The 23793-nt window shown below is 41.9% G+C and overlaps 2 protein-coding genes and 1 long non-coding RNA gene across 16 annotated transcripts in view; 1 reads left to right on the top strand and 2 right to left on the bottom strand.

Annotated features, from left to right (window-relative positions):
• The window catches only part of thrap3b (thyroid hormone receptor associated protein 3b), a 32764-nt gene extending 21430 nt beyond the window's left edge, over positions 1-11334 (bottom strand). For 2 of the 6 annotated variants that reach the window (XR_006001773.2, XR_006001774.2), the window contains exon 1: positions 1828-2188. The gene's annotated coding sequence lies outside the window, so the exon portion shown is untranslated. Of the gene's footprint in view, positions 1-1827; positions 2189-2514; positions 2599-11309 lie in introns of those variants that run through there. The other 4 variants (XM_041883618.2, XM_041883616.2, XM_041883614.2 and 1 more) reach the window with 4 other exon arrangements.
• Positions 504-23338, top strand: LOC121571867. Its single transcript, XR_006001775.2, has 3 exons — positions 504-585; positions 22736-22817; positions 23251-23338. It is a non-coding gene; the product is annotated as an uncharacterized LOC121571867 (long non-coding RNA).
• map7d1b (MAP7 domain containing 1b) overlaps positions 17984-23793 on the bottom strand; it is a 44826-nt gene continuing 39016 nt past the window's right edge. For 5 of the 9 annotated variants that reach the window (XM_041883619.2, XM_041883626.2, XM_041883627.2 and 2 more), the window contains 8 exons: positions 23236-23477; positions 22295-22598; positions 21858-22038; positions 20586-20690; positions 20320-20373; positions 19894-19963; positions 19317-19589; positions 17984-18563 (listed from right to left, as the gene is read on the bottom strand). In XM_041883619.2, coding sequence (XP_041739553.2) covers positions 18553-18563; positions 19317-19589; positions 19894-19963; positions 20320-20373; positions 20586-20690; positions 21858-22038; positions 22295-22598; positions 23236-23477 — 1240 coding nt within the window. In that variant the 3' untranslated portion in view covers positions 17984-18552. The remainder of the gene's footprint in view (positions 18564-19316; positions 19590-19893; positions 19964-20319; positions 20374-20585; positions 20691-21857; positions 22039-22294; positions 22599-23235; positions 23478-23793) is intronic. The other 4 variants (XM_041883621.2, XM_041883622.2, XM_041883623.2 and 1 more) reach the window with 4 other exon arrangements.

The raw sequence follows: 23793 nt of genomic DNA, 5'->3' as shown, positions 1-23793 counted from the left end.
ATTATTCAACTCTGTTTCTCCTTCAAGTACCATGTCGCAATGCACACTGTGTCTGTGAAACAGAGATATTGTATAAAGGAGATAGAAATCACATTGGTCAATGAATGGAGAAACCCCCCACCCAACTGACTGTCGACCCATCACATTCACGTTGTCATGCTGACTCACGCGGTTGCTAAACTAATCGGGGTAAGAGTCAAGAAACCTGCCCATTTTCCTCCAAAGTACGTAATTTCATGATTCCAAAGATATACGATATTACAGAGAACAAGTTAATTATCGCACACCTTGGAAAATATTTCCAACATTGTACTTCTTGTTCACGAAATTCATGCTAATGTTAGGTTTTTGAGCTAGGGCCCAATTGACTCCCATTCACTCCTTTGAAGGAGCCCTCTACTTGTCCCAGAATGCACCGCGCGGCACATTGACGACTTATAGGTAATTGGCGTTAATACGATTCTAATGGATTTTCCCCATCTCCTCAAAAGTATTTCTGTGAGAAAGCAACGTTACTCTGCTCTCGCTCTGGGTTGAGACGCCGTTTATAGCTCAGTGGCAGAGACGAACTGCAAGTTGAACTCGGTGAGTAAGACTTCTAAATTGATAGTGCAGTTTGTTTAGGCGATTTTGCAGCTAGGTAGCTACTTCACATGCTGATATTGACTTTGGTATTATTGTGTGTAGCTATGTTTTCTAGCTGCCTAGCTAGCTTGCCAGCCGAGAGAGAGAGTTGCATTGTTGTTTTTTTTGTAGACTTGAACTGCAACAGATTTCCAAAAGGGATTTTTACATGTTTCTACCAACCTTGTTATAACGACAAAATGAAACATTTGTTCACAAAAAGTGGTTTGGGGTGGATTATCCCTTTAAGACAAAGCAAATGTGTTATGAATTTTTATGATATAGCAATTTTGACTGTGGCTAGTGACAACCCCGGAATCGTCTAATCTAGAACAATCTCATTTAAATATTGACATGTGATCGGTCTGCTTTTGGTCTATCATGAAAACGCACATAGGCCTAAAAAACGAATTACTGGTTGCATTAGGCAAAAGCCAATAAACCTTTGGTGTGTGTTAAAGTAGCCTAGTAACAGTATCCTCTGATCAACATCAAACTCTGGTTACCATTTAATTCACACAATACTTACTAGCCTATATTTCCAGGATGTATTGCTACTCACATGATTAATGCTGGTGTGGAGTATTCTTTGTAAAATCCTGGCTACAATACTGTAGGCTATTGTTGATTTCACTTGAGGCTACATTATACAACCCAAAAAAACTGATGACAGCAACTGTTTGATGCCTAGTTAGGTCATTTAACGGTTGGTGAATACATCTGTTTTTGCACTCATTTAGCTGTTTAATTATCCTAATGTGCTTGGCAAACATAGCTATGTTTACAGGGGCAAACAGATGCTCTAGTTTGTAGTGGAATAATGGGCATGACAACATACATTGTGGCTAGTTAGTTAGCTAAAGTCAAGGCTAATAATAAACAAGATTAACTATATATAATCAGGTAGCTTGCTAGCTAGAATGGCTTTTTCTGACTACCTAGTTAGGTAGTCAATTATTACAATAAACTGGGTTACACTTCAGTTGGTTAACTAGCTAGTTAACGTTAGCTAGCTACACTATTTTAGTATTCAAGTGATAATTACCTGGCCGGAGAGCAGGGGGTGGGTAGCCGACTAAACTCGAGTTGAGTTTAATCGGCTAGGGGGTGGGTAGCTAACGTTAGCTAGCTAACTAGCTTCACTGGCAGACGTCAACAGGTAAAACAAAACAGGTTTATAAAGCAACATGCCCTTTCACTTACCTCAGACTGGTTTCACAAAATTAGCTAGTTTGTTTGTTAATACAAATAAAATGCTAACAACAGTTAGCTAGATGGCTGTGTTGCTAGCCACACCAGACCAACGCGCTCGTGCTGCCTTCCGACAAAGCAACTGAATGCCTCTGATTTGCTAAGACAAGGACGCAGTTGCAAGATATTTAACTTAACTACCCGAAGTCATAAATGTAATTTTCTGAAAAATACATACATATTTCTGAGATATCGTAGCTAATGTATATCCACAAGTGCCGTACTCTAGCTACCAAATGTATTGAGTCATTTGGTCGCCTCACCAGCGAGTCGTAAGTACAGTACGCAGCAGCAGTAGGCTAGTGAAGCAGGGATCGGTATATAATGACGAGATGCTCATGTCTCCGCCCCAATAATGGAGTCGTTGTCCCAAAGGCAGGTGATTAGGTCCAACATAAGCCCATAGAAACGCATTCTGCTTATTTTACACAGATTTTGGCGAGAGTGTAACCTCTCGATTCGCCTCATCCTCTTTGACCGAGGTCAAATTTCCTTCCTGGATTTCCCTGTCAAATCTTTATGGCTTGCCCCCACCTCATTTGGTTATTCAAATCATGCTGCCAATCAATCATTCAGTAGCTACTGTAGGCTACTACTGTAAAATGTATTACCTGAAAATCTGCAGTGGATTGTGCTTACCTGGTGAGACGCATTTTCTTGGGCTCGAAATAGCCTACAGGATGCACTGTTTCCTCTACCAGTATTGACTCAATGAACATGCGCCCAACCCCCTTTTGCGTCATGATACTCGAAAATGTTTCTTAAATTTGGGAAGCAGTTAGCTACCTGTCCAAACTATCTGTCCCTAATGAGAAAGAAAGTATGACTTAATTGACCATCCTTTTTACTTAGCATTAAAAATGCAAATGTACAAACTGTTTTAATCATACAAATCATTTAATGTATTTACTCTATCAACACAATAACAAGCTCTCCAAAGGGGGTCATCTCAGCAAAGGATGTGAGCATTCAGCCTGGTCTCATAGACTAGGTGTATCATAGTACACTTCAATCTGGATCGGGACACTCAAATTAGTATGATATGTTGTTTGGTATTGTTACATAAGACAGAAGGTTACTTAAAGGGATACTTTGGGATTTTGGCAATGAGGCCCTTTATCTAGTTTCCCAGAGTCAGATGAACTTGTGGATACAATTTTTATGTCTCTGCGTGCAGTTTGAAGGAAGTTGCTAACTAGCATTTGCACAATTGCTAACTAGCATCAGCGCAATGACTGGAAGTCTATGGGTATCTGCTAGCATGCTATCAAATACCCATAGACTTCCAGTCATTGTGCTAATATTAGTTAGCATTGGCCCGCAAAACTACCTCTAAGGGATGGATAGACATTTACAGAATGGTTACCTGGAGGAAAATGGGGGAGGGTCATGCTTTTTCAATTTCAATCAAGGGGAGGGTTTAATATTTTTTTAAATCTAGTCCAGGGGAGGGTCATGTAATTTCTAATTGATGAAATTTCAATATTTCTCAGTGTTTTAGAATTAGTTGCTTATTAGGCTATATATCGATGTGTGCTCATCTCTGATTCTCCACTGGGTGGGCAATATCAAGTGCGCTTATAGGCTATTTAGAAGGGTCTCAATCAAATTACCCATAGGCTACAGGCTAAGAAGTGCATGCACGGAGAACAGTGGCGGTCGATGCCATTTAAAATGAGGGAGGACAAGGTTTTTTTAATGAGCATGGCCTTATTTCTATTACAGCATATTGGATGACTGTCATTCATATTCCATTCACCCAGCTCAATGTAACATCGATAGGTTTAAGATACTACATGATACTAACATTTTCCCTATACTCATCATAAGGTTGCTACAACCTAGCCAATGAATGAAAGTTTACAACATAGGTGCACAGGTCGAGAGAGAATTTGAGTAACCAAGGTGACAGACATTGACACATTCAAAACCGCCTTGCACACTCTTGCCTGCATCTAGCAGATCTAGGGTGTAATCATTAGTTCAACAGTTGCAAACAAGAGTTTCTATTGGACAAGTTCCGTTTGCTCAGTTTAAGAAACGTTTTTCAACAGAATCAGCGGAATGAATACATCCCTGATCTCATGCAAACACAGTTCACTTTCATAGCAGCCACATACAAACAGCATGATCACTGCTTGTTGTATAATTCCTTCTCACATCTACGCGCTCTCCTCCTCTCACCTTTTCCCTTTGCTTGTGGACTTCAGTGCACAACACATCATCTGTCTGTGACCAGGTGAAAAAACCTTTCCAAGCAAACCTTTATATCATAACCGCTGCACACAGCCTACATCATTGTCAGCATATTAGCTAACGTCATAATCAACATAGCTACTAGAACTAACACGTTAGTAAACCCGCTACAATCATGCAGTACAGTGTACACTCAGGAAGCAGTTTAGCAGTTACACCAGCGGGCCCCATTGGGAATAAATTACCTTGACTTGGAAGAGTTCCAGTGTTGGATAGCCATATCCATCTAGCTAACATAGCATCCCTTACAATGAAATATAGCTAGCTCTCTCTCCCTCTTGCTTCTCCTTCATTTTTAACAAAGGATGGAAACTAGATATCATCCAGCCACACCATGGTGCTACCCTACAGAGTGCTGTTGAGGCTACTGTAGACCTTCCTTGCAAAACAGTGTCTTTAATCCTTAAGAGTCTATTGAAGCACCCGTAAGTCAATAAAAAAAAAAGAACTTAAAAAAAGATCCCCATCAAAATCTGTCAGTTTAAGCTAGAGATATCAGTTTTTGCACGGGCTGAGTCTCGATCCACCGCATCCGCCTATGGTGGCCGAGCTACAGCGGTGTTTGTCAGACCATGAAGAAGCATGCTTTGGGTCATTGTCCATTTGGAAGACCCATTTGCGACCAAGCTTTAACTTCTTGACTGATGTCTTGAGATGTTGCTTCAATATATCCACATAATATTCCTTCCTCATGATGCCATCTATTATGTGAAGTGCACCAGTCCCTCCTGCAGCAAAGCACCCCCAAAGCATGATGCTGCCACCCCCGTGCTTCACGGTTGGGATGGTGTTCTTCGGCTTGCAAGCAGCCCCCTTTTTCCTCCAAACATAACGATGGTCATTATGGCCAAACAGTTCTATTTTTGTTTCATCAGACCAGAGGACATTTCTCCAAAAAGTACAATCTTTGTCCCCATGTGCAGTTGCAAACCGTAGACTGGCTTTTTTATGGCGGTTTTGGAGCAGTGGCTTCTTCCTTGCTGAGCGGCCTTTCAGGTTATGTCGATATAGGACTCGTTTTACTGTGGATATAGATACTTTTGTACCTGTTTCCAGCATCTTCACAAGGTCCTTTGCTGTTGTTCCGGGATTGATTTGCACTTTTCGCACCAAAGTACGTTCATCTCTAGGAGACAGAACGCATCTCCTTCCTGAGCAGTATGACGGCTGCGTGGTCCCATGGTGTTTATACTTGCATACTATTGTTTGTACAGATGAACGTGGTACCTTCAGGCGTTTGGAAATTGCTCCCAAGGATGAACCAGAGTTGTGGAGGTCTACAATTTTTTTCTGAGGTCTTGGCTGATTTCTTTTGATTTTCCCATGATGTCAAGCAAAGATGGACTGAGTTTGAAGGTAGGCCTTGAAATACATCCACAGGTACACCTCCAATTGACTCAAATGATGTCAGTTAGCCTATCAGAAGCTTCTAAAGCCATTACATCATTTTCTGGAATTCTCCAAGCTGTTTAAAGGCACAGTCAACTTAGCATATGTAAACTTCTGACCCACTGGAATTGTGATACAGTGAATTATAAGTGAAATAATCTGTCTGTAAACAATTGTTGGAAAGATTACTTGTCATGCACAAAGTAGATGTCCTAACCGACTTGCCAAAACTATAGTTTGTTAACAAGAAATTTGTGGAGTGGTTGAAAAACAAGTTTTAATGACTCCAACCTAAGTGTATGTAAACTTCCGACTTCAACTGTATGTTTGGACATCACAGTACAGCACATCAGAGCACAGTAGAGTAGAGTACAGTAAAGAAAAGTAGAGTATAGTTCAGTAGAACACAGTACAGTATGGTAAAGAAAAGTATAGTTCAGTACAGTAGACTGCTGTACAGTCTAGAGCATATTACATTATACTGTACTCTACTCATGTGTGCGCTACTGTACTGTACTGTACTGCACTATACTCTGCTGTATTTTACTGTGATGTGCTGTACTATACTGTGCTCTACTGCAACTGTAGTTTGACTACTATGATTTCACATTGTGGACAATTCAATTGCAGTCATTCTGTTACAGATTTGTTGGTCACTCTGTTAGCGATTTGGTAACAGAGTGATGCATTTTAATCACTTAGTAATTCATAAACAAAATTGTTATCAGTAAAAACACTATAACTAATTGGTAGGTCTAACTTTACTTGTTACTTCTGTGAATGTTCATAATCTTCCCCCCTCATGAGGGAGAGAAATGTGAAAATATCTTAGATATGTGTGTTTTTGGTAACAGAATGACTAGACAATATCTCTTAAACTTACAGAAGGCAAATAATTTCTGCAAAACTAAATATAAATGTCGATATTAGTTGGCAGGGGCCTTAACTTCAATGTTATTGTGTTTTGATATACTTCAAATACATTTTAAAGACTTTGTCTAGTAGATGTTTTTAATACGCCTTTTGTGTCTGTGTGACAAGAAGTCAAAGCCTTTGCTTATTCTTAATTATGATGGAAAACATTTTTGTAAATGTATCTATGCCTTCATTTTCCATAAAATATAGACTCTTAGCTTTCATTCGACGCCAGATTTGATATGCACCTATAAACTTCCCATGTTAGTGCTCATGGGTCCTTTTACATGGAAATGACCATATATTGGCTCCTTCCACATTTTTGGATGTTATTGTAATCTAATTAGCGGTCTAGAATACTGTTTCCCATAAGTGGGTTTACATGGCAGTGTGTGTGTGTGTGTGTTTAATCATCTGTAGAGGATTGTAGTAGCCAGTAGTAAATGTGTAACAGATTTTGGTAACACTTTATTTGGATAGTCCCTAGTAGATGTTCAATAACCGTCAACAACATTTCAACTAACTATCCACTAACCCTAGCCCTAACCCAAACTTTAACCCTAAACTGAACCCTAACCTTAACCCTTACCCTAACCCTTATTCTAAACCTAACCTTAGCAAGTATTTGCTTATCAACAGGTAGTGTGTTGATAGTATGACCATCTGTACATCATCTAATTGATATGGGACAATCCAAATAAAGTGTGACCCAGATTTGTATAATCATTGTCCATTCACAGAGAGATCGCATTGTGGGAATCTGGAGTCATTTCACTGTTGGACATGTTATTCCCCCCTGAAGTGTTTTCATTAAATCTTTGTATTCAATGGAATACACTGCCAATCTTTATCCAAAGCCAAGCCAAGGTCTAGCCAGCCAATTCAGTAAAACCCCAGATGTGTTATGGAACAAAACAGCTCTTTTCCATTCAGAAGAAGGCAGATAAAGGCACTCTTTTTGCACTTAGGGGAGGAAATCCCCATTAAAATCCAAATGAATAAGAATTAAATTAATCCAGCAAAAATTACTGCATGAACTTTAATAATGCAATTGTATTTTTGTGCATCTAGTAAAAAAGACCAGATTTGTGTAGTTATGCGCCTCTGTAGTCCCCTTTTTGTTCTATGCCATGTGTAGATCCCAGCAGCATGTTCTGTATTTTGAGTACCTTCCATTTTACAGGGCAGAAAGGTGGCAGCGTGCAACTTGTTGGCAGATGATGCCTGTGTTTTTATGGTCTCATAAACCAGCATCTTTGCTCCCTGCTGAGACGTCACAGTGTGTTGACTATATCACTGCTACAATGCAGTTGAGGTTTGAACAGTGCTTGGCTGCTGGCTCCTGAAAGAGAACCTGATAAGATCAGGTGTGTTTGATCTAAAGCATAAATTAACACGCATAATTACGCTGGAAACTAAATAGTGAGATATGTCTTGCCCTGAGAGACTTCAGCAGCAAAAATGCGCTCGGCTTCAACTCCGTGCAGCGAGAGTGACTCCGTTTCTATTCACTGTGTTCTTATCATGCTGCTTTGACATGTGTCCCATACTTGATAGTCTATAAATAGGCTAACTGTCTGTCCACCACATACATACAGGGTATCATCATAATGGTTGTGGAAAGGAGACAAACCCGGCTGTGCTCTAAAACCATCTCAAGGACGAGGAACTGTCTATCCAGATGGTTTTAGAAACTATCTCTCTCCTACTGCATATATAATCTACTGTATAACAACTCATCATAACTAACCACTACCATCTCCAAGATGCATCCTTTTTACAAGCACATCTCTCATCTGCGGTAGTCAATTCACCCCCCTTTGACCTTAGAGGCCACAGAGACAGTGATGTTATTTTTGAAACTCTACCTTCCCTCCAGGTGCTTTTGGAACGCAGGTGTCCCTAGACCTGGTGGTGCCAAGGTAAAATTTAGCCCATGCCCAATGTCCTGTCGACACATTGTGTAGTGCCACATGCCTCCTAGACCTGTCAATCTCTATTATAGACTGTTTATGGTCTCACTCTGGCTTTACGTTCCATGAGGGAAGGGACTAAACAGGCAAAAGGAGGGTGACAATGAAAATTGTTGCCACTAAGGTTTTGACCCTGTAAAAGTAACATTAACCCATAAGATGAAGATATGGCAAGGATTGTTGTAAACCTTAGGATATGTCCGTCGTAACATCCCTTCGACAACTCATTTACTAGCTTCTGAAGTTTCATATGTCTAAAGTCTTGATATTCTGAGCATTTTTATGACTCTATGCCTACAACCAGTCAACTAAAGCCTTGCCCTATGTGAAAAAATATTGGTGCTGTGCTTTAAATGCAAAATCCTTCAGGAAATGTGCTCCTTTTATGTTAATGGAATTGTTGCACACCACATAACTGCAAGCATAAAAGTAAATGGGTAAAGTTGTTATGCCAGTACTTGAGTCATCCAGTCATAGGCCTTCCAGGTTACGGGATTAGTATACTTGCTGTCTTCATCCCACAAAAAGGCAAAACAAACAACCAATGTTGCGTAATTTGGTGAGATAGGTAGTCTGTCCACAACAGATTAGGAAACCGCTGGCTTTAGCAACAGGACTCTAAACCAACAGAACAAACACAAGGTGCTGCAATTCATTACAGTTTGTGTGTTGTAGTGCATGACTGGCTGGCCACCATAAACGCAACCAAACACTGAAGTGGAAGACAACGTCTTTTGTCAGTACCTGTTTCTATTTAAAGCAGCCTTGATCATTGCCCTTCACTTTCATAGGAGACTAGAGGTACATATTCTGTGGGAATAAGAGGCTACTGCTGCAGCGGTGATGCAAACGATTTTGTGCTCTGACCCATTTCCTGCTCCTGCTTCTGGCTGAGAGCGGTCCACAATGTGTCCCAAATGGCACTCTATTCCCTTTATAGTGCACTACTTTTGACCAGGGCCCATAGGGCTATGTAGGGAAATATGGTGCCATTTGGGACTCAGCCTATGTGGCTCTAGTTGTGCAGAAACACACTGTCAAGTTTGAGGGTAATTCTGCTGAGTATTTCCCCCCTTATTTTGGCCTTGTTGCACCAAGTGGCGTGTAAGGCCTCCACAAGGTCTCTCTATCTCTTCCTGTCCCCCTTAACTTTAACTGGGGTGAACTGTGCACCATGTCAACAACTTCAAACGCCTCAACTTCAAACACCTCAACAGCTTAATTAAACCCCTCAACAACTTCAAACCCCTCCTGCTATTATTTTGTTGGTGGACATATTGCCTCCCCTCTGTGGTCATGATTGATGATATAGATATAGTCAGGTACTATATGCAAAACAAAAATAGGGACATTATATAATTGTATTAATACAATTGCTCAGAGTAATAAAACAATTATTGGCACCCGTTTTCAATACTCCGGCACCCTCCCCTTGTATCTTTCTTTCAACGCCAAACCCACCACTGGTGTGCGTGGTCAAAGATATCTATGTTTGTGTCATCTGACCATAGCACTGGTTCCATTCCAAGTGCCAATGTTGTTTTGCAAACCCCAGGCGTTTACATTTGCTGGATGACATGAAAATGGAGTTCTTTGGCCATGCACACCAGTGGTGGGTTTGGAGCCGAAAGAAAGATGCATATGCAGAAAAGTACCTCATATCTACTGTAAAATATGGTGGTGGATCTTTTATGTTATGGGGCTGTTTTGCTTCTACTGGTCCTGGGGCCCTTGTTAAGATCAACGGCATCATGAACTCTACCAAGTACCAGGACATTTTAGCCAAAAACCTGGTTGCCTCTGCCAGGAGGCTGACACTTGGCCGCAAGAGGATCTTCCAGCAAGACAATAACCCCAAGCACACATCAAAATCCACAAAGAAATGGTTAATTGACCACAAAATCAACATTTTGCAATGGTCATCTCAGTCTCCAGACTTGAATCCCAATGAATATTTGTGTTTTGAATTGAAAAGGCCAGTCCCATAAGCGCAGACAAAGGATATCAAGGATCTGGAAAGATTCTGTATGGAGGAATGGTCTAAGATCCCTCCCAATGTGTTCTCCAATCTCATAATTTTTTGGGGAAAAAAGCTCAGTGCCGTTATCCTCGCAAAAGGATGGTGCAGGAGTATTGAAAACAGGAGTGCCAATCATTTTGACTTTTTTTTTTAAATAATTGTTTTTCATTACTTGTTAAACAACATCTATTTCTCTGAGCAATTGCATTAGTATAAAATATAATTTTCACACAAATAGCATTGTATTTGTATTATTTATTGTATACAGTCTTTTTTGCTCATCTTTATCAAGGGTGTCAATCATTTTGGACCTGACTGTATGTTGTATAAATCCTAACCAGCTAGAAAGGAATATATCCAAGAACTACATAGTGTGTACAAGCTGAATCAACCTACCAGGGATTTAAAAGCATTTGGAGAATAAGGAAATACTTTCCAGTATCTCACCATAGGCTGTTGACTGTTGGCTCACGGCAGGTTACACAGCTATTACAAAATCTAATACAGATCTTAAGGTAATATTTGGAGTACACTAAGGTTTACATCAATGTTGTATCTTTCTTTTTATATGGTCGACACTTGACACGCAAGTACAAAGGTCATTACAGAATGCCTCCCCACTGGGCACACACTGGTTGAATCAACGTTGTTTTCACGTAATTTCAATGAAATTACCTTGAACAAATGTGGAATAGACGTTGAATTGACGTCTGTGCCCAGTGGGTCATTGTATGTCCATTAACTCATTGATCTACTTTTAAATTATTTCAAAAACGTTTAAATAATTGGTTTCAGACATGCATACCTACCATCACACAAGATCTGTCTAAAAACAAGGGCTAGGTAAGCATGTAAAAGTAAGACATAAAAAGAGAACTCACCTCGAGTCTGGCAGCGTGAAAAAGAGAAAGTAAAAATAAGAGCAGGAAGCCCAATGAACCATGGGGGAGGAATACAAACCCTGGTTCTTATCCGACATGTGCTTGATAAAAACGTCAACGTAAAACAATCTGTATACTGCACACATTGTTAGTTGTATTTAGTGCAGCATTGTCTGTAGTTATGTGGGATTATGTGTTTGTATATGATATGTCTTCAGCCTCAAGGAAACCATGTGTTCAGCAGGTGGAGTTGACTTTAAAAATAATGAAATGGTAGATTTAATGAGGACGGAGACAGAGGCAAAAGTCAAAAGTTTGTTATTCATGTGTAAAGGATGGCCTCATCTAGATGCTAGTTCATTTCAATGGACTCCGTGTTGTTTTGTCTGTAGGAAAGGAAAACACTGTTGTGGAAAATGTGTCCTGTAGTTTTTGGTTAAGACCCAAGGTAAAGTTAAGCAGAAGCCCTGCCTCCCCCAATCCAGATTATGGACATTTTAAAATGCAACATGCCGTCCATACCGCTGTGGCCAGCATGGAACCAGAGAGGAAAAGGCCCTGACATAGAGGTTTCAAATACCTGTCAGTCTTTCTGCCATTTTGAAAAATGACCAACACATCAGTCACTAGAGATACTGTAGCATACATAGTCGAGACATTTGCATAGTTGTATAAGATTCAAACTATCCATGGTCAAAGGTGTCATACCACATGAAAATGTACAGACAGTTATGCAAATAGCCCACCCTAGCTAGCTTTCCAGAAACCAAAGGGAAGTGGTTCTGTGGATTATCATATAGTGCAGTAGGCAGCTCTTGACCTAGCTACAATACCATCCCCCACATCAACCTATTCCTCAACCTAGAGCCTACCATAGAGATCCTATTCAATTACTAAGTATTCCTAATTCTATGGCGCCTACACTATAGACATCATAACCTAGCTTTTTCCCAGAACACTTGACATGATCAGCTGGGACCCTGGTGACATCACCTTGTAAATGGGAATCCACCTGGTTCCAGTGAGAACACCCAAGGAGTCAATAGAAAATAAGTGAAGGGAAGGCTCTTTGTCTACCTCACTGCATTGTACAAGGGAAACAATGGAAATAAACCTTTTAATATACCGTATGTATTGCTGTCTCCAGCTGGAGTGCCTTTTGTATGTATTTTTAATTGTCAAATAAATCACATGAAATGGATGTATTGTAGTCCTGAGGTACGCAGTGGTCTAAGGCACTGCATCGCAGTGCTAACTGTGCCACTAGAGATCCTGGTTCGAATCCAGGCTCTGTCGCCGCCGGCCGCGACCGGGAGACTCATGGGCGGCGCACAATTGGCCCAGCGTCGTCCAGGGTAGGGGAGGGAATGGCCGGCAGGGATGTAGCTCAGTTGATAGAGCATGGCGTTTGCAACGCCAGGGTTGTGGGTTCGATTCCCACGGGGGGCCAGTATAAAAAAAATATGTATTCACTAACTGTAAGTCGCTCTGGATAAGAGCGTCTGCTAAATGACGTAAATGTAATGTAAATGTACTGCACTGAGGACTACAAGTGTTCCTAAAGACCAGGGGTGTCAAACTCATTTTAGCTCAGGGGCCACATGGAGGAAAATCTATTCCCAAGTGGGCCGGACCGGAAAAATCATGGTGTGTATATATATATATAACTTAAAAACAACAACTTCAGATTGTTTTCTTTGTTTTAATACGATCAACATACAACATAAAGCTGGAGCCTGAGGACAGTGTGTCCAAAATAGTACAAGCACAACATCACTATTAATCATAAAACACATCAAGTTTATTTGAAAATTCTAAAGAAAAAGAACACACAAACACACAATGCCTCAGTGATTAACAGAACTGTTTCACAGATCACAGAACTATATCAGGGTGTCATTTGTCAGGCAGAAATGTAGATAAAAATAATGAAATCCTGTTCCCCAAACAAGTGCAAGAACCACAGAGTCAAGAATAGGTTAAATATACAAATAAAATCAATTAAAAACAATAGCACATCAACATAAAAACATATAAACATAAATCTGAAAGCGTTGCTCAAACTCCCGTAACAGTCCCGTTATTTTATCTTTGAACCGTTTCATGTCTGCCACATGTTGGGTCGCACACACATTTTTCAGACAGGGGAAGTGAGCTGCATCACCACCGGCAAGTTGCGTCTCCCACAATGACAGCTTCAACTTGAAAGAACGTATGCTGTCATAATACTGCGTGACAACTTTGTTGCGCCCTTGCAGCTGTTTGTTCAAGTTATTCAGGTGCTCTGTAACATCCACCATAAATGCAAGGTCCGGCATCCATTCTGCGGAATGAAATTCTAACACTGGTTTGCCCTTTTCTTCCATGAACTGTTCAATTTCTTCTCGTAAATCAAAGAAACGCCTCAGCACAGCACCTCGGCTTAACCATCTTACCTCAGTGTGGTATGGCAGGCCATAGATGTGGTCTTTCTCTCTGAGAAGGCTGTCAAACTGACGGTGATTCAGGCTTCTGGATCGGATGAAATTAACAGTTTGGATGACCACCTTCATGACGTTATCCATCTTTAATGACTTGCAACACAAAGCCTCCTGGTGCAAAAATACAGTGAAAAGTCAAAAATCACGTCCTCCATTTGCAGATTGCACTTTCTCTCTGAACTTTGTCACAACGCCTGCTTTTTCCCGATCATTGAGGGCGCACCAACTGTAGCCAGGCTGACAGCGCGGGACCAGTCCACTCCGACCCTGTCCAGCGCGCCGACGAGTGCGGTAAAAATATCAGCTGCTGTCGTTGTATCTGTCATCGGCACCAACTCCACGAACTCCTCGGTGACGGTCAATGTGTCATCAACTCCGCGGATGAAAAAATGGCCAGTTGTGCAACATCTGTAATGTCCGCGCTTTCATCAATTGCAACCGAAAACGCAATAAATGACTTTACTTTTTGCTTCAACTGGCTGTCCAAATCCACTGAAAGATCGGAAATCCTGTCTGCAACTGTGTTTCTTGTCAGGCTGATATTTGCAAAAAGCCTGCCGCTTTTCAGGGCACACAATCTCCGCTGCCTTCATCATGCATGTTTTTACAAATTCACCCTCACTAAATGGTTTTGAAGCCACTGCGATTTCATTAGCAATGAGGTAGCTAGCTTTCACTGCAGCGTCACTGATGTCTCGGCTGTGAGTAAACACAGACTGCTGTTTCTTCAGACCCGCCAACAGTTCATTCACCTTCTCTCATCTCCGCTGTCCTTGAAAGTTGTCATATTTGTCGGCATGAAGACTCACATAGTGGCGACGAAGGTTATATTCTTTCAGCACTGCAACATGCTCTGAACACACCAAACATACAGCTTTCCCATTCAATTCCGTGAATAAATAGAAGGATGACAATTTTTCTTGGAACACTCTGCACTCTGCGTCCACTTTTCTATTTTTTGACAGAGACATATTGGGGCAATGAGGGTGCCAAAGCACATAATGTTAAAAGTAGAAGCTGTAATAAATATCGCGGGCAAAACAAAGTAGCTCATTGGTTGCACGTGCTTGACCTACTTGCTCTGCCCCGTTATAAACAGTTTGCTTGCTTAACACAATTGCTATTGCACCATCCAGTGGACGCAATTGGAACAGCAGTTTATATTATTGAAAAATTGCAGCGCATATTTATACTTAAAAAAAAATAAAATAAAATAAAACATTAATCATCTCGCGGGCCGGATTAAACCCGTTTGCGGGCCTGATCCGGCTCGCGGGCCGTACGTTTGACACCCCTGCTAAAGACGCAGAACAAGCTTTCCTCTCCAACAGAGAGTAAACCGATACAGAGGGCATAGTGAGAACTTTCTGTGAGGAATTACATCTCAGTACCAGAAAGCCGTCATGGCTGCTGTTTCAGTAGGCCCAGTTTATTTAGCTGGATATTCAATATGTTAGCCAGGGCATGAAATAAGCACCATGACCATAGCCGAGGGGAATTTGTTGTAATAAAGGCTCCATTAAAGGTTAGTGGGCTGCCCAGGGATGCTGAAAAGAGAGTGACCACAAGTCATATTATGTTTGATTGCAAAGGGAAAGGGCTAGTAGACACACAGGCACATACGTACACACACCTGTTGTAGTGTCTGCTTTCATTACAAGGGTCAGTCATCATGGGGCTGTAACCCAGAGCAACCGCTAAACAAATACAGCCTGTCCTGCACAGATAGCAGGTGTCTGACTTTTAGTGCGGCAATTTTTGTCCTTTATATCGACCGTCTAATGTCCAATGAATCAAGTTAATATGCTACCACGGTTCAATGACCTTTTATAAGTTAACATTTTACCCACAGTAAAAACCTGAGATGTATAACACAACTTGAACACAACCAATGGCCACCAAAGATCAATGGTTTTAGCCATAGCAACCAAAACCCTGAAAGATTCACTGTATAATATGTTAGAATGAGGATTAGACATCAATAAGCAACCAACAGGGTTGTTGTGTAGGTTACTTTCTAAATGGAATCTGTTACAGTTACTACATGTCCAAAATTGTAATCAGTAGCGTAATCTGATTGCTTTTAGATCACTTTCACCTTAAGAGGCATTAGAGGAAGACAAAACGGATCCATCAAACGCGTTTGGTGTGTCATCACAGTGGTCTCTGATTTGTGGTCAGAGTTGCTCCGGTGAACAAATTTGAAATTGCGCCTTTCAATGCTGAATTGAACGTCATTGAGAAAAAAAGAAAGGTGTCAATGTGTTTTTTCTGAATTTAAGTGATCCAAGAAGTAATAATATTTTTTCTACATGTATTCAGTTACTCCCCAACCCTGGCAACCAATCAACACCGCAGTAAACGATCTGTAATGTAATGAATTAAATACATTATCTTCAGTTGCCACTTTGTGAACCTTCAGCGTTTCAAATGGAGGCAGAGGCGGCTCAATCCATCATAATAGATCCTGTCCCCCCCTGGGACCATGTCTGGTAATGTCACATTACCAAAGAATCAAGTCCCTGTCTGCGTCCCAAATAGCACCCTATTCACTACATTGTGCACTACTTTTGACCAGAGCCCTATGAGCCCTGGTCAAAAGACGCAGACCCTCTTTGCATAGACCATGGCTGAAGCCTATGTCATTTGACTGTCAACACTCTCCTATAAATAAATAAGAGAGAGAGAAGCTCCTTTCTTCAGCGATTTCATCAGCTGCAGATGATCCATCACGGTGGATCAGACCTGTTTTGGGAACGCTGGTGGTGCCTGGATGATGATGATGAGAGATTAGTCATGTTTTTGTACTTTTGAGGGAATAATAACAGCAAAAATCTCAGTTGCATTGTTTGTTTTTGGAGGCTGTACAATCATTGTATTGTACACAAGGCATTCGGCAAACATGTGACATTTCCTATCAACAACAAGACCTTTTACTATCCTTGTGACCTTTGATTAAATCCGATCCTAATGATCTTTCTTCTACTCACTGGAGTATCTGTGATAAAGATAAATATGGATTATAAAAGTCCAGCAGGAGAAATCTGAACAGTTGTTGAACGATCCTCTTGGATCCGCATTGTGTTTGTAAGGTAGTGCTGCCACCTTCTGGCAAAATGAGCTTATGCTTGTGCCCCAAATAGCAGCTCATTCCCAATATAGTGCACTCCTTCAAAATAGTGCACTATAAAGGGAATAGGGTGCCATTTGGGACGTAAACAATGACTTATCCTATCAAACTAATAACCAACAAACCTACTCACTGTTACCATTGTCCACTGAAGCACTGGTGTGTCAGAAACCATATCATTTGCACCAACAACCAAAACACAAACTTGCACAGGCTCCTCTTGAGAACATAAGAAGTCATTCTTGTCTGTAATGGAGGGTTGAACCTGACTCAATTATTCACATCTCCAGCTGCTACTCTGGGTAAACAGGCTGGCAATCATACCCCTGTGATTTCTAGTGAAGTGTGTTGTGATCAGAGAGAACAGCTGTAATGCTGCACTTAATGCATCTATCCATCTCGCTCTCTCCTTCATTCGCCCTCTCTCTCTTGCTCTCTCTGTCCCCTGATCTGACAAAATCTCTTAATCGCCCTCCTCTCATTCCCCACTTTAACATTTTGAGAGCTTGGGACTATGAGGTTCTATCTGCATTTTTGTCAAAATTGAGTTATTGACATAGCCTCGTTCTGTTCAATGTTCTCTACTCATATAGTACTCTAAGTATCCAAATTCATGTTGTTAAGTTCAAAAGAATACTAGAAAAAAATTGCTGACACCATTCAAACCAACGAGGGATAGAACCTTATAGCCGTATAGAACCAGCAGCGATATAGAATAGCGGATTGATACTGTTCTGTCCTGATTTTCCTCACTGTCTTGATGTGATCCAAATGCGACATGGGAAAACACTGAAGAAACCAACTGTAAAAGATTGTGTTTAACAACAGCTGATCAAACACCTGGCAAATGTAAGACTGTGACAATGTAAGACTCAAGTGAAATGAATGTATGGGAAGTATCAGACATTGAGCCAACAGAAATGTACTCCTTAGTCTGTATCATACCATACTTAAACAAGAGACCAGAGTGACACACACAGAGACACACACACACCCACACAGACAGACAGAATGAAAGGAAACAAAAAGTAAGTGAAGTGTAGACAGAAGAAAGACAGCCACTCTCCATTTCATAAAGCTTTATCCCACAGCTCCCCCATGGCTGGAGGCCTAGGTAGCCAGGCTCATATACATTTACACACTGCTCTTGCTCCCTGCCCTAGTTAAATAACTCAATTATTCAAGACAAAAAGAACCAACACACACTTTACTCAACTTAAGATAACAATAGCAATAGAATAACAACGATAATAATAATAACAACCATAGTCAAATATTGTATATTTCCAGGTCTTATAATTCTCTAAAATTCCTAATATTACATTGTCAGTCATTTAAGGTGCACCATAACATCTGCATGTGACATTTTCAATAAAACTCAACACATGTTGCACCGTAACACACCGTGAAGAAGACACATATTTTTGTTGCTTTTTTTTTTTTCATTTTTCAACAATTATTTATTCGCAGAGTTTTCTTCCTTCTCGAAATCTGCGGCATTAGATATATGTTTTTAGTGATTTTAAAAGCAGTCCGTAGTTGGTTTCTTTATTTGGCACACTTTTTATTTCTAAGCTGTTGCGTCGTGTGACTCAAATGGATTGGATCAACCGGTGGTGTAAGGCCTGGTGTCTCAGAGGACTTCTGGAGAGAGAGAGAGAGAGGGGAGAGGGGGAGAGAGAGAGATTAATTAATTTGTGCTTCAATAGGGAATATGAGCTACACTACTGTGTATGAATCCTTGAGGACATAATGTAAGATGTAATTGGTCCCATTCCTATTGCTTTCTTTGTTTGTTTGCTTTGCTTGGGTTAGGCTGTCTTCGAGACCGGCTGTGGGGGTCTTGGCATGATGAAGGGGGACTCGCTTGCCAACCTAAGGGGCATGCACAAACAGGACTGGGACCCTATTTTCCAGTCTTCAACGTCAGCTCTCCCACACAGGGAGCTTGGGCAGCATGCCCAGAGGCTGAGACCCAGGCTTGGGGATAGTGGTAGAGGTTTGGAGCCCCTTCTCCGCATACTGTAGTAATAGTTCTAGCTAATTACAGCATAATTAGGCCTACATTGTAGTTATTTAGCAGACTCTCTTATCCAGAGCGACTTACAGTTAATGCATTCATCTTAAGATAGCTAGGTGGGACAACATATATCACAAGCATATAAAGTAGCTCAGTAGAGTCAGAACTAGAAGGGGTGGGAGGGTCGAGGCCTTCCTTTAAGGTTGGCTTTAAGTTCTAGCTAATTACAGCATGCCTTTTGCACTGTGCTGATCTATACACATGCTGGTATTTTGGTTATAGAGCAATGGATTGCTTAAAGTGATAGAACACCTTCATTTGTACTGTTAAAATAAGCATTTTGATCATAAGGCATGTATGTGGGTCTTAATCCTGACCTGCATAGCTACCTGCAGCATGCTGAGGCTTCATTGGACCTGTTTTCATGAGGAAGGGCTCTCCGCTCTCGAAGGCCAGGATTGGGTCACTGACGATGTCACTCCCCAGTTGCCCTGGCCCACCGTTGCTGCTCCCACTGTGATTGGGCATCTGGATGATCTGCTCAAACTCAGCAGCATCCCCATTGGCTGAGAGACCGTTCTGGTGCTTGGCTGGCTGGACACCGTTCAGGACAGGGGCAGACTCTGCTGCACTCTGCTGGCTCTCAGGAGCTGCAGGGGGAAAAAAGTTCCAAGTAAAAAATGGAAAATGGTCCCTGACTGACTGACTGACTGACTGACTGACTGACTGACTGACTGACTGACTGATTTTATCACATGTTGGAGCCTGTAGAGTGACACTCTACAAATGTAATGGATATAATTGACTCTTAAACAAATACTGTACATAGCCCTTAACAGACTGGGTTTTCAAGGATGGAGGGAGAACATTTACATTTACGTCATTTAGCAGACGCTCTTATCCAGAGCGACTTAAAACAAAGTGGCATTGCAAGTTAGATCGCAGCCAACATACCTTTACTTCTCTCCATAGTCTCCTTGCCATTGGCCTGTGCTGGGGAATTGGAATCCTTCGGCAGTGTTGGCTAGAAGAACATAAAATGGCACAAATTGGCACAAATGGTTGCCGTGCATCACCCAAGGGTGCTACACATTGGTGGTGCTTTGATCATCTGGAAGAGCACTATTAAATGCAATCAATTAAATTATTTAAAAGGTATGATCTTTAATCTGAACAAAGAGGCGAGGTAGGTCTATACGAAAAAGTAAGAAAATGTATACACTCACTACTGTAAATCGCTCTGGATAAGAGCAGCTGCTAAATGACTAAAATGTTAAATGTATAAATGTCTTTAAGGTCTATAAAGCACTATATACATATCATGTATTATTATTATTATTATAAGGGTTTAATATGAAGCATAGGCCTTACACTACTCACCTTTTCTCCAGCATCACTACTCTTACGTGTCCTCTTCATGATCTCTTCAAGGCGCTGTGGAATTCAACAGCAGAGGCAGATTAAGTCATCATCATTTTATTTTTTACAATAAATTAGTTGTATCTGCAACATATTTTATATAGACCTAGAGATTTTCCATGTAAGGTTACATGATAGGTACTTTGAAACACACTGAAAACTGCAGACATGTTTGACTTCTCCACTTTGCTTCCCCTTCCATCCCTCATCCCTCCATCCTTTTCTACCTTCTTTCTCTCCAGGCGCGCCTGCTCCTCCTTCTGGAAGTGCTTCTCTCTCTCCAGGCGCTGACGCTCCGCCTCCTCACGAGCTCTGGCGTCAGCCTCTTCCCGCTGACACAGACAGACAGGGGAAAACAACATTATCAATACATTATCAATACTATGATTGAATAGGCCTACTATACGCATCCATTTATGCACATATAGGATGCTGTTATTATGATAACAAGGAAATGAATTGACAAAGAAATGGAACCATTTCAGTCTTGATTAACAAAAAATAGAAATAGGATACATTCTTTCAAGGTCATTTAATCCAATTGGCAAGATAACTACAATAGTAGATTCCCTGTTTTAACCACTAGGTGGCAGTATACGCCTAGTCTAGACCACAGTAGGCAGGGTTTGATGTCTCTCTAATAATAATTCCCTTACATGGCTCACTGGGTAGTTTGAGTAACCAGTGATAAACAGATGTTGTGGATGGAGGAATGAAAACCAAGCTATGATATGTCTGAATCACACCTGTCATTAATTAGACCAACCAAGGGATATACCACAGGCAGCAAGGAAGTAAATGGCAACATCAATAACAACAATATGCCTGTAATGCTTCACAGTGCAAAAAACAAAACTACATCTGTTTGCTATGGCATTTCAATGTTCAAAGTTGCCTGGAATATAAAACTTGCTTTGTCATGGTTCATGAGACCGCTGAAACTACTGTATGATGCCTGACTATCTTGACACACACTGCACGGGAGATGGCTGGCAGTGTTAGACAAATGGCAAATTGAAACTGGGCTTCCCTAGGGGCAGAAGGCATGGGTAGTGGGTACACTGTCGCTCCCTATCCCCTGTCAGCCCACTGCAGTGCGGAGACAGAGGGAGGACAGAGCTGTCACTATCTCACAGTCACAACGGCCCTCTCAGCTCCACTAAATGCTGGGCCAACACTATTATGAAGGTCACCAGCTGGCATCTGCCTAGACTGCGCATGGAGGCTGTTACATGCTGATGGTAGACCTCACAGTAACACACATTCTCTCCCATACCTAGACGTGCTTAGATGGTACGGCTTCAGAGGATAGGTTTCAGAGTTGGAAATCAGACTATATTCAGTTTATGTAATCCTTTTCTTGTTGTGGTTGCTATTGAAAATCCCTGGGGTGGCTGGCATGATAAGATGTGGACTATGAAGAAACCAACTGTGAAGGCTGCCTGTGTCATACATCTTCTTCTATGTCAAGACTCCATTACCCATAATGCTGCCCTCACCTGTTTCTGCAGGCGTTCATTCTGCTCCTGTTCAGCCCTGGCTCTCTCCCGCGCCGCCTCCTCCTCCTCCAGACGCTGTGCCTCGTCTCTCAGACGCTGATCCTCTGCCATGAGGCGCGCCTCCTCCTCCCTGCGCCTCCTCTCCTCCGCCTCCCGAGCCATGCCCTCCTCACGAGCAATCCTTCATGGGGAGCACGCTCCATTAGGTCTGCACATTCTAAGATGCGCTCATACTGGACAGCATTCTCATATCAACACACAAAATGGTTCAGGCCAATGCTACACACTTGTCTTGTACATTCAGCAAACAGTAAACCTTTCACATGTCTATAGACAGACATATAAATACACTCCAGTCTATAACACTTAAACATTATACAGTGCTATAATATAAACAGAATGACATGTTGAATCACTCCAGCCAGTGTTTGACTGACCTTATCCTCTGCTCCTGCTCAAGGCGCTCCTGCTCCTCTCTCTCCCGTTGCTCTCTGGCCTGTCTGCGTTTCTCAGCCAGCACTCGTGCTGCTTCCTCTGGGTCGTTGGTGCCGGCTGAGGGCCTGGAAGCTGGAGTGGCTGGAGTAGATGATGTAGCTGAGGCAGCCGGGGCAATTGGGGCAGTTGGGGTAGCCAGCTCTAGGGTTGAGGCAGGAGTGGAGGTGGCCACTGTGACTGGTGCACTCAGAGATGGGGGTGTCACCGGTGCCGAAGACACAATAATGGCAGGAACATTACTGGAGCCTGTAAGAGCAAGAGGGACAGGAGAGGCCTCTGTTTCAGATCAGAAGCCACATGATAGACCATGACCCTGGAAAATGCTTCAGGGCTCATCTGACGCAAACATCATGAAGTATAAACAATCTGCGTGTTTTCTCCAGGCAGAGAGAAGAAAGACTAAGTAGCAGCTGAAGAGAAACATGAGACCCACCTGATCTTGGACAGTGGGACCACATTAATAATGTACGGACTTTACGGTAGAGTAACTCTTGATAATAAAAGATACATGAACTCCAGAGAAACAAATAGATCATGGAAGATAGATATATGTAAGTATCTAGTCTGTAAATGTCACAATATACAGTATGTGCTTGTGCTGAAGGCCACACTCAACCACAGGAGGTTGGTGGCACCTTAATTGGGGAGAACGGGCTTGTGGAAATGGCTGGAACGGAATATGTGGAATGGTATCAAATACATCACATGTTTGATGCCATTCCATTTGCGCCGTTCCAGCCATTATTATGAGTGTTCCTCCTCTCAGCAGTCTCCACTGCATTCAACGTGTGTACTCCAGTAACACTACTGGTGTGGCTGTAGGCCAAAACATTTAAAAGACACTCTGGCGCTTGGATACAGTATCTATGGCGAACACACTTACTCTTTTTCTCCTCAGGAGTGATGGGCTGATGGTGCTCGCTGTTCGTTTCCACGGCGACGGCTGCGACCGGCTGGGGCTGTACCCTGGCAGGTGTCAAGGCTCGTTTGGGGCGGGTTTTGGTGCCAGAGGGGGTCTTCTTGCCCGTGGAGGGGTTCTTGGGGGCCATTGGAGGGCAGGGGGACAACGGTCTGCTTTTGGGGGCCGCAGGCGACGGAGGTCTGTTTTTCGGTTTGGGGGTACTGCTGCAGGAAGGGTGGAAAGAGGGATGGAAAAGTGAGAAGAGTAAATAAAAACAGCAGTTGAAATCATAGTATCTCTAGCTTTCCTTTCAGACAGGTTGCAGGTTATTTAATTTCATATTTCAACATCACTCATCAACTCTGTGGTCTAGAACTAGGTCAGAAAAAGTACTATTGAGAATGACTGAATCTCTACGTAAACTTTCAAAGCTCAATAATGCTGCCATGGTCGCATGGCCCTGTTGTAGTCAGATGTGAGATGAGACCATGTCTGAGTCCCAAATAGCACCCTATTCCCTATGTAGTGCACTACTTTTGA

This window comes from Coregonus clupeaformis, chromosome 8 (genome assembly GCF_020615455.1).
Source record: "Coregonus clupeaformis isolate EN_2021a chromosome 8, ASM2061545v1, whole genome shotgun sequence".
Taxonomy (NCBI): domain Eukaryota; kingdom Metazoa; phylum Chordata; class Actinopteri; order Salmoniformes; family Salmonidae; genus Coregonus; species Coregonus clupeaformis.
Note: the sequence above shows the minus strand (reverse complement) of the source record. Positions and strands in the feature narration are given on the sequence as shown.